The sequence below is a fragment of the Tupaia chinensis genome, unplaced genomic scaffold, assembly GCF_000334495.1.
Source record: "Tupaia chinensis unplaced genomic scaffold, TupChi_1.0 Scaffold000624_1, whole genome shotgun sequence".
In the NCBI taxonomy this organism is placed as follows: Eukaryota; Metazoa; Chordata; class Mammalia; order Scandentia; family Tupaiidae; genus Tupaia; species Tupaia belangeri.
The window spans coordinates 479,960-491,268 of record NW_006160144.1 but is presented as its reverse complement, the minus strand read 5'-3'; the positions used below and the strand labels follow the sequence as shown (position 1 = coordinate 491,268).

Genomic DNA, 11,309 nt, shown 5'->3' with positions numbered 1-11,309 from the left:
CGTGTGCGTGCATGCCCAAGATCCCGAGAGGAGAATGGAGGAGAAGGGATTGCGGCGTGACCATCCCCCCCTGGGGGGTGATTTCTCGCTTTCTGTCTCTATGTCTGTCTCTGTCTGTCTGGCGAGTGCACACGCCCTATAGCGAAAACCTCTCCAGAAATTGTTTTATAATAAGGTAAGATTATATATACCTTATTAGATATTGTCAACAGTTTTCAACAGTAGTTGTATCATCTTACATTTCAATCAACAGTGTATGAGAATTGCTTTACATTTTTGCTTATACTTGATACTGTCTTATCCATTTTAGCCATTCTGGTAGGCATGTGTTAGTATCCCACTATATTTATAATTTACATTTCTCTAATGATCTTGAGCACCTTTTAAACATTTATTGGTTATTTGGATAATCTCTCGTAAAGTCCCTGTTTATGTCTGTTATCTATTTGTCTGTTTGGATGTCTGTTATACTTTTGATTTTTAAATTTTGTCATCTTTTACTTATGGTTTTTATTTATGTATTCTGGATACAAGTCCATCATAAGTTATAAATTGCTATTATCTTGCTATATGTATTGGCTTTTCATTTAAATTATACTTTTGTTTTAGAGAGGTTTTATTGTTTGTTTGTTTGTTTTGTCTTTTTGCTATGGGTGTGTGTGCTCGCTGGAGAGTCAGAGAGAGACAGAAAGTAAGAAATCATCCCCTGGGCAGATAGCCATACTGCAATCCTTTCTCCTCCATCCTCCTTTTGGGATTTTGAGCACACACACATGCACATGTGCCCAGCGTGAGTTTCAAGTTCCCAGGTCTGGGACTTGAACTACAGTCAACCATGTGGGCATCCAGTGACATAGCCATTATATTATCTGCCGATTCCCTTACATTATACTTTTAATGAAGAGAATTTCCTATTTTATATGTAATTAAATCATTTTTTTCTTTTATGGTTGAGAGCATGCAGGATCCCGCTTAAGAAATTATTGCATACACCAGGTTATGAAAATTATTTTTCTATTTTATCTTCTGGGAGCTTTATCCTTTTCTTTTCTTTTTTTCTTTTCTTTCCTCTCTCTTTTAGAGTGAGACTTTTTGCTATAGGGTGCATGTGCTCACCAGAGAGAGACAGACAGAAAGTGAGAAACCACCCCTGCTCCAGGGGGAATGGCCATGCCACAGTCCCTTCTCCATTCTCCTTTCGGGATTTTGGGCAGATACACATACACACCTGGAGTGAGTTTAAGCCACCAGGTCTGGGACTTGAACCACAGTCGACTACATGGTAGTCCAACAAGGTAACCACTACATCCTCTGCTGGTCCCTATCATTTTATTTTCAAATTTAGATCTGCAGTCCACTCAGAACTGACTTTCTAAATATATGATGTAGGGTAAAGGGTCACAGTTCAATTTTTTCCTAAGTGGGTATTCAATACTACTTGATTTATTGACAAGATGATTCTTTCCCCATTCAATATTTTTATAAATCAAAGACCATAAGTGTGTTGGTGTATCTGGACTCTAATCTGTTAGGACATTTTTTGGGTCTGTTTTGGTCTTTACATATCAGGGGACCTCAGAAGGTTCATGGAAAGTGTATATTATAAAAAAATTATGCTGGATTGCAAAATATTTTGTACCAGAATACATCTGTACTTTAATTCCATTTTTCTACAAACTTTTTGAAGTCCCCAAATATGTGTGTGTGTGTGTGTGTGTGTGTGTGTGTGTGTCTGTATGTATATAAATTTAATATCCTAATTGTTGCTGGCATATAGAAATGCAGTTGATTTTGTTTGTATAAATGTGTGCATGTATGAATATGTATATAGCTGGATAAGATTTGCTATTATTTTCTTTAGAATTTTTGCAGGCTGGTTTGTAATTCAGTTTTCTTGTAACACTGGTGTTAGTAGGTGTTGGTTTCAATATCTGGCCTCATAAAGTTAATAGAAAGGGCTTTATTCTTTGTTCTCTGGAAGAGTTTGTATTCAGTTGTATTAATCAGAAATAAGTGCTCTGAAACTGGAGATGCCTATGTGAGAAGATTTTAAATGACCAGTTCGGTTAATTTAATAGATAAAGGTTTAACCAGATTTTATATCTCCTCTTCCATTATTACTGAAGTGTGTTTTTCTAGAACTTTGTTCCTTACTTCTAAATATTCAAGTTAAGTGTGTAATGTTTATGATAGATATCCTTTTACTATCTTTTTTTTATATCAGCAGGATTTGTAGTGATATCTTATTTGTCATTAGATATATTATTTGTGTTTTTTTTCTTTTCACTTTGGCAATATTAGTTCAAGTACTTATTGATTTTTTAGCCTTTCCAAAACCTGACTTTTATCTGTATTGATTCTCTCAAACATTTGATCTTTTCATCTAGCATATGCATTTAAGACTGTAATTTTACTCACAACACACCTTTCCCTTATTTTACAGTTTTAATATGTAACGCTACCAAATTAAAAAAATTAAAACTTCTGTGACTTTTTTTGATACATTATTTATTTAGAAATGCTTGTCTTAATTTTTCAACATACAAGTTTCTTAGTAATTATTTGCTATGATTTTCAGTTTAATTCCACACCCATATACACAGGTATATGTACCAGTTCTGTTTATCATTATAATAATTTTTAAATGACATAAACCTTATTTAACTGTGTTCAGTATTATTTTATAATTAACATTATGGGAGCACCTCTTTTACTAGGTTAAATGAATACTATTCATTTCTGTATCTGCAGCTGACTACTTATTGTTTTGTAGGTATCACTGTGCCGTAATTCTCTTTTCATAATCGGCATTATGATATTTTTAAAAAATTCATATTATTCTACTTATGTTCTTTTGAAGGAAGAGAAGTTGACTTAAATGACCTGGAAAATGTCACGAAAAATATGAAGATAGAACTCACATCTAAGGAAAACTTGGAGCCACACAACTTACTTGATGGTAAGCATTTCAACATTAGTGTAGCCTTCAGGAGAATTAATATTACCTCTGAGAGAGTTAGTAGTCACTGAAAAAGTTATTCAGTATTACAGGTATTAGTAGAGTCTTGAGGGAGTTAGAATTAGATGCTTATTATCCAATAACATGTGCTATAGATTATTTATAAATTAGGGATAATAAGATATCTGTAATATCAGATATAATGATTTTTAATATTAAAGAATATAAAAATATTCATTTAGTAAAATATACACAGGCCAGTCAGTCATAAATATTTTCTATCAGAACTAAGCAATGTTGATGGTTGTCTTTCATTCCATTGAGATGTTTTGGGTTAAGCTCTATAGGAAATAGGAAGAGGTGTTGGAAGGTAGGGGTACACTAGTAGAGAAAGGGTAGTCAAAAAAATATAAGATAAGTGTTTTTGCTTCAGCTTAATTGGTATTAAAATCACCTTAGGCACTAAAGAAAACCATATTAAGAATTTGTCTACATTCTAGTTATATTATTTTTAGAAGACAAATTACATGAATTTCAGCAAATTATTTTATGGTCCATACTTCTGAACTCGGATTTTTTAAATTGCTTTAGCGTATACAACTATTTTCCCTATGACATCAAGTATGTATTTTTTTACAACTAATGGAAAAATATGTAAAAATTGGTTGCTGAATTATATGAAGCTATAAAAGGTGAATGAGATGAAAATTGATTAAGGCAGGCTAATCGAGATGCTTATGGTTTATTTTTGCTTTTCCTTTTCATTAAATTTTGCATCCTGTGAATCTCATATGTGTTTTAATTTTTTAATTTATATATATATATATGTATATGTGTGTGTGTATATATATTCGTGTTGATTGAATAATCTCTTGCAATTTATTTAGTTAGTTAGTTAGTTTTGGAGAGGTTCTTGCTCTAGGGCGTGTGTACTCACTGGAAAGACAGAGAGAGACAGAGAGACAGAAAGTGAAAAGTCACCTCCTCAAGGAGGATGGCCACGCCACCATCCTTTCTCCTCCATTCTCCTCTCAGGATCTTAGGCATGCACATATACACACTCCTGGTGTGAGTTTAAGCCACCGGGTCCAAAACTTGAACCATGGTCAACTACATGGGAGTCCAGCAACATAGTCATTACGCCAACTGCTGGTCCCTCTTGTGATTTATTTTTAATATATGATCTAGCTATCTTAGGTTAGTCTCAATTTTAGCTGGGGAAATAATAAAACTTAAGCTTATCAGAATTTGAGAGGAGCTAGTGCATCTTAAAATGCAGTGAACATACTGAACCCTACTCATTTGTATATTTATGTTAAAAAATCATTAGATTTGCTATTTCACTGCTATAAGCCTTAATGGTTTTCCAATTCTCTCTCTCTTTTTTAACATGATAGACCAGATTTTATTTTTATCTCAAGAATATTTAAATTGGGGGAAGAAATTCAGTTTCAAATGTTATTGACAGGTTTCAGACAGTTGTGATGGAGGAATCAACAATCCTCCAATGCAAAAATCCACCTAGTAAAGTTTTAGATGACCAGTAACTTTATTAATTAAGTCTGCTGGTCCTGGCCCAATTCCTAGGACAGTTCAAGAGCCTGGTTCAATCTGAGTATGTACAGCACCTTGAGTTAAACTCACGGTCAGTCCAAGGATTTTTGCATGGGTCAATAATTCAATCAGGTTTCTTCATCAGGAGTTTTGACCACCACTTTGGGCTGGCCACAGTATTCCCATTCATTGAGCATTTTAGGACTTCTTTCCATTTGTTTGTAGGCAGAAGCAGAAGCATGGGAGCACTGGGCAGCCACTTTTCCTTTTTCAATTTTTAAGTAATTTCAAACAACAAGAATCATTTTATATTCCTCACTTTCTCCCAAGATGCTTGCTTCAGTCCCGGTCAAGATGCTTGCTTCAGTGCCAGTCTCTTCAGTTGTCTTGTTTGCTGAGCTTTAGGGGAGCATCCCAAAGCATACCCGGAGGCCCCAAACCAGGCACATACCATGAGCAACCCCAGTAGCCAGGCTGAGTGCACCAGGATAAGATAGAGATTCCATAATCAAAGATTCAGAGAGCACCTACTCACACTGGCTCTTCCAGTTCTTCTCTTTAGGGTAGCAAACACACTTCTCCCCAACTCTCTTTCAACATGATGTTTATGTAGGCTTATTTTTAATATTGTATGTAAGTAAACAGATTAATTTTAGTTCATCTATGGTCCTCTTTAGATATTTAACTGTCCTTACTTCATCTATGGTCCTTTTTATATATTTATGGTCCTCTTTGCTGTTTCACTGCTGTAAGCCTGAATGGTTTCCCAACTCTCTTTCAACATGATGTTTATGTAGGCTTATTTTTAATATTGTATATAAGTAAATAGATTAATTTTAGTTCATTTATTGTCTTCTTTAGATATTTAACTGTCCTTAGGATCTTTTTTATGATGAAATTGATAACCATAATTTATAAGAATTAATATTCATTATATTTTAACTTTCATTTCAATTTCTTCATGTCTATATATTTGTAGGGTGGCAAGTTGATGTTCATGACCTTGGTAACATGGCACTCAGACTCACACCTGAGGAACTTAATGATCTGACCCCAAATCTACCAGTTGATGGTGAGTGACTTAATAGCATTATGCCTTCAACATTCTATTCTGGTCCATTGATGTCTTTCCATTTTTATATCAACACTACACTACCTTGATTACCATGGCTTTATAATAAATCTTGAAATTAGGTAGTGTAAAGCCTCTAATTTTGTTCTTCTTTTTAGAGATTAGTTTTCCTATTCTAGATCTTCAGCATTTCCATATAAATTCTTAGAATCATTTTATGATTTTCTCAAAAAAAAAATATGATGCAGGGACCAGCAAATGGCATAATGGTTACATTGCTGGATTCCCACGTAGTCGACATGATTCGAATCTTGGACTCAGTGGCTTTAAACTCACACTGGGTGCATGTGTATGCGTCCCCAAAATCCCGAGAGTAGATTGGAGGAGAAGGGATTGTGGCATGGCCATCCCCTCTAGGGGGGAGTGATTACTTGCTTTCTGTCTTTCTCTGACTCTCTAGTGAGCACACATACCCTATAGCAAAGACCTCTCTTAAAAATTTTAAAAAAAAAAGAGCATACAATTTTAACTTAGATAGTATTGTATCAGTAGATTTATTTGGGGAGGTCAAGCCTCTTAATAATATTGAGATGGTATTGTAGCTATAATTAATTTGGGACAATGGACTTAAGAACAATAGGAATGAACACCTATAACAAGAAACATGGTGTATCTTTCTATTTAGATCTTTCACTTCTTTCAGCCACATTTTTAGTGCAGAGTATTTGCATTATTTTTGTTAGATTTATTGTCAACTATCTTTTTTAAATGCTATTGTTGATTTTCTTTTTTGAAGAATTATTTGTTTTGGGGCCAGCAGGTAGCATGGTGGTTAAGGGTGCTGGACTCCCACATGGCTGACCATGGTTCAAATCCTGAATCTGGCAGCTTGCTTTCTCACTTTCCCTCTTCTCTCTTTCTTTCTTTATCTGATCAAATTAAAAATTATAATGGTAAATAAAGTTAATGAAATAATTGTTTTATTTATTATTTTTTAATTTGCCATAGGGCATTTGTGCTCACCAGAGAGAGACAGAAAAATTGAGACAGGGAAAAAGCAAGCCTCCAGGTCTGAGACTCAAACCACTGTGGGAGTTCTACACCTTTAACCACCATGCCACCTGCTGGCCCCTTGCAGGTGATTTTCAACATTTCATTTTTTGCTCCATCCAGCCCAACACCCAGCAAAAAGCCAGAATCTATGTGCATCTGAGGTGGGTTTTCCCTGCCCCTTTAACCAGAAAAAGCCTCTGCCCCCAACCCCTTTTGCTGGCCCAACACCCAGCAAAAAGCCAGAAACCATGTCCATCTGAGATGGGTTTTCCCTGCCCCTTTAACCAGAAAAAGCTTCTACCCTAAACTCCTCCTTCCAGTCCAACACCCAGTGAAAAGCCAGAAGGTAGGAAGTAATACATAATCCATCAGATGACCAGAAACCATCACCACAGAGGTACAAGAAATATAGGAAATCAAGAAAAATATCTCTCCGCCAAGAGGAAAGAACAACCCTTCATCATCCACAGACAGTACAATGGAACTCCTGAAATTGTCAGATAAAGATTTTAGGATATTCATAGTGACAAAACTAGTAGAGATGCAAGAGAAGAGAGACAACAAACTCCAGAAGATGCAGAAGAAAAGAGACAATAAGTTCTAGGAGGTGAGGAAGTTCTTCCACAATCTGAAAGAGGAAATACACAGCATAAGAAAAAAATCAAACAGAATTGTTAGAGATGAAGGCTATAAACAGGAAATCAAAACTTCCTTGAAAGTATTACAAGCAGATTAGATCATGCAGAAGGTCAAATCTCAGATGTAGAAGATAGAGCCTCTGACCTAGAAAAATTCACCAAAAAGACTGAGAAAATAACCCCTCAAAATGAGAATAACATATGAGTAATATTAGATACTATTAAACACCCAAACATCTGGATAATCGGTATCCCAGAAGGTGAAGAAACTAATCAGGGCATTGATAATCTATTCCATGAAATCCTGGAAGAAAAATTTTCAAACCTAGAGAGACATTCAAATATCCAGACCCAAGATATACAAAGGACCCCACATAGAATCAACCCAAGAAGATCTTCCCCAAGGCACATCATAACCAAAATCACAGACAGATAGGGCTAAAATTGGCAAGAGAAAAATGTCGAGTTACTTTCAGAGGATATCTCATAAGGCTAACATCGGACCTCTCGTTGGAAACAATGCAAGCAAGGAAAGAATGGGAAAATATATTCAAAGTGTTAAGTGAAAAACAATTTCGACCAAGAATACTGTATCCAGCAAGATTATCCTTTATGTAGGAAGGAAAGATGAAAGTATTCTCAGATTAAAAAAAAAAAAAAACCTGAAAGAATTTATCTGCACCATCAGCTTTTTGAGAAGTTCTGAAGGGAGTACTATAGCAGGAAAATTAAAGACAGACAAATAAGAAAACAAAATTACCAAGAGAAGGGCTGACAGGTGGCCTGGTGGTTGAGGGCGCTGGACTCCTACATGGCTAACTGTGGTTCGAGTTCTGGATCTGGCAGCTTGCTTTCTCTTGCTTTCTCTCTCTCTCACTCTCTTTCTCTTTCTCTCATTTGGTCCTTCTCTAGTCAAAATAGGTAAATAAATAAATAAAGTTAAAATAAAATTATTATTTTAAAAAAATGACCAAGAGAAAGGCCAACTTAATGGTAGGGACAAGTTCTGAAATATCAATAGTAATGTTGAATGCTAACAGAAAGGTCAGGTCACAGTAACACTGCAAATTCAACAAAAGAGATTACATGAGACTGAACTGGTGAAATTGAATTCTATGACTTTTTTCTAAGACATTACTGATTTTTTTCTATGCTTTGTCTTCCAGATTTAAGGGTTTTTGTTTTCTTTTGAGTTGTTGGGTTCATCAATTTGTTAAAGAATTATTTTAATTGAAACAAACTTTTTTTCCCTTCCTGATCCGTTTGCAATTGGGAAATATTTGTGAGCATTCTTGTTTTGTGGCAGAATGGCTATTTGCATAAATTCAATAATACAATAGTATCTGTTGCCTTGCATCAGAAATTGAATTCTTAAGGGGCTTTGTACAAATAACAGACCAAATGAGATTGACCTATTTTTTTTTCCTTTTGCAAAAAAAGGTTAGTTTGTACCTCTCTTTTGTAAAAGGGGGAATGAAGAGGGAGGAAAAAAATTGTTTCAGAAGAAAATTACAGTGCATTTGTCATTAGATTCTAGCTTTGTCCATACCTTAAGATCTTTTGTGAATCAATAAAATGTGAAAAGAAAGTTTAGTATGGAAGGGAGGGAGGGGAAAATGGAAGAATAAAAGTATGCTTAATTGACAAAAATGAGAAGCTATTTGCTGATGATAATGTATATAGTAATATCCTTGCCTTGACTAACTTTCATAGTTTTTGTGTTGGAAAAAGAGATGTATACTGTAAAGACCTGTGATAAAATGTAAATAAAATAAATAAATAGGGAAAATTTCATTTTTTAATTTTCTTGCTAGTATGTAGAAATACAACCACATATATGTATACCTTTTATAACAGAACTTTGTTAAATTCACGTATCACTTTAAGTAGTTTTTTGTAGATTTCATAGAATTTTCATTTACACAATTGTATTGTCTGCATAATAACATTTTTTTACTTCCTCCTTTTTTTTTTTTTTTTTGAGAAGTTTTTGCTATAGTGTGTGTGTGCGCTCGCCAGAAAGAGAAAGAGAGACAGAAGGTGAGAAATCACTCCCCCCGCCCCCCGGGGTGGGGGGTGTTGCTGGCCATGCTACAATCCTTTCTCCTCCATTCTCCTCTTGGGATCTTGAGCACGCACACACAGGCCTAGAGTGAGTTTGAGCCATCAGGTCCGAGCTTTGAACTGTGGTCAACTACATGGGAGTCCAGCGACATAGCCATTACACCATCTGCTGGTTCCACTTCCTCCTTTTTAACCGTATATTATTGTTTTTTTCTCTCATTGCACTAGCTAGGATTTCCAATATAATGATGAATAGAAGAGGTGGTTGTGGATGATCTTCGTTTTGCTTCTAATCTTAGAGAAAAGGAATTTAATGTTTCACCATTCAATATTATGTTGGCTATAATTTGTAAATATCTAGCTAGATTCAAATTTTCAATTTAGCTGTATATTTTCTAAAACACTTTTTCATTATCTCGCTCTCAATTATAGCTTTTCTTATAGCTGAAAATAAGATTGATCTCAGTAGATCAATGAATGCAGTGAAAAAATATTATGAATTAGTGAGAAAATACTATGAATCTAAGATCCTGTTTCTTCTTTTTTCTTGATTCATAAATTGTATTTTATTAAATATTTTATATTTATTTTTTCTTTCTCATTTAAAAATTTTAAAATTTTTATTTATTATTTATTGTTTATTATCATCATAATCTTGTTTATATTACATTGAATTGCATATAACTTTACAGTGTATTACATTGCTTTTTCAAAAGGGAATGTCAATGCATATCAGTCAATACCAAGACATTAAAATCCCCACTTCATCATTCAATATCTTTTCATTGTTTTTCCCATTCATTATTATTATTATTATTCCAATTATTTTTTAACCAGTCAACCACTATTTCTCATTTTGCTTGTAAAAAGACTTTACCTATCATGAAATACTTCTCAGACCCATCCAGTTGAGAATACTGTACATGTCATCATCAACAGGTAATAAGCCATATCTATGTCCAACTAATGTCATGCTTCTCTATTTGTTCTCTTGCTATCTTTCTCTATCCTCTTCTGCTCACCCCCACATTCCACACTGTCTTATTCTCCTTAAGTATTTTAACTGCTTTTATGTCCTCCAATATTTCACTCTCTACCATAGAGTGTGGATAGTCGATATATTAAGTGGATACATACAATATCTTTCTTCCATAGCCTGGCTTACTTCACTCAGCAATAAATCCTCTATGTCTGACCACTTTCTATCAAATGCCAAGGTCTTGTTATTTTTTATGGCTGAGTAGTATTCCATAGAGTATATATGCCACACTTTTCCAATCCATTCATTAGTTTGTGGACATTTAGGTTGGTTCCATGTCTTGGCAATCATGAATGATGCTGCCATAAACATTGATGTGCAAGCACTTTTCTGACTGAATGTTCTCCTGTCCTTTGGGTAGATATGCAGGAGTGGGATTGCTGGATCAAATGGTAGTTCTATCTGTAAATCTTTGAGAAACCTCCATATTGTTCTCCACAGTGGCTGAACCAGTTTATATTCCCACCAACAGTGTAGGAGAGTTCCCTTTTCACCACATCCCTGCCAACATTGATCACTTTTCATATTCTTAATCTTTGCCATTCTGACAGGGGTTAGGTGGTATCTCATTGTGGTTTTTATCTGCATCTACCTTATGATGAGGGATGTTGGACATTTTCTCATATGCTTTTTGGCTGTTCATATGTCTTACTTAGAGAGTTTTTTGTTCATCTCATTTTTCCATCTTTTAATTGGGTTAATCATCTTTTTTCGCATAAGGTACTTGAGTTCCTTGTGTATTCTGATTATCAGTCCCTTGTCTGAGGCATATTTAACAAAAATATTTTCCCATTCTGAGGGTTGTTGGTTCACACTTGTTACTGTGTCCTTTGCTGTGAAGAAACTTCTTAGTCTGATATAGTCCCACTTGTCTATTTTAGGGATTATTGCCTGTGCTTTGAGAGTCTTATTTAAGAAGTCTTTGCCTAC

At 34.8% G+C, this 11,309-nt stretch overlaps 2 protein-coding genes and 1 pseudogene across 2 annotated transcripts in view; 2 read left to right on the top strand and 1 right to left on the bottom strand.

Annotated features, from left to right (window-relative positions):
* The window catches only part of LOC102485663 (EF-hand calcium-binding domain-containing protein 13-like), a 109,130-nt gene extending 106,340 nt beyond the window's left edge, over window positions 1-2,790 (top strand). The window contains exon 28 of the mRNA XM_027775989.1: window positions 2,774-2,790. Within this exon, the coding sequence (XP_027631790.1) occupies window positions 2,774-2,790 (17 nt within the window). The remainder of the gene's footprint in view (window positions 1-2,773) is intronic.
* A 67-nt stretch (window positions 2,791-2,857) lies between these two features.
* Window positions 2,858-11,309, top strand: part of LOC102485237 (uncharacterized) — a 134,260-nt gene continuing 125,808 nt past the window's right edge. Inside the window, exons 1-2 of the mRNA XM_027775988.1 lie at window positions 2,858-2,959; window positions 5,493-5,585. Of these exons, the coding sequence (XP_027631789.1) occupies window positions 2,905-2,959; window positions 5,493-5,585 (148 nt within the window). The 5' untranslated portion in view covers window positions 2,858-2,904. The remainder of the gene's footprint in view (window positions 2,960-5,492; window positions 5,586-11,309) is intronic.
* On the bottom strand, window positions 4,481-5,297 carry LOC102482730 (peptidyl-tRNA hydrolase 2, mitochondrial-like; annotated as a pseudogene).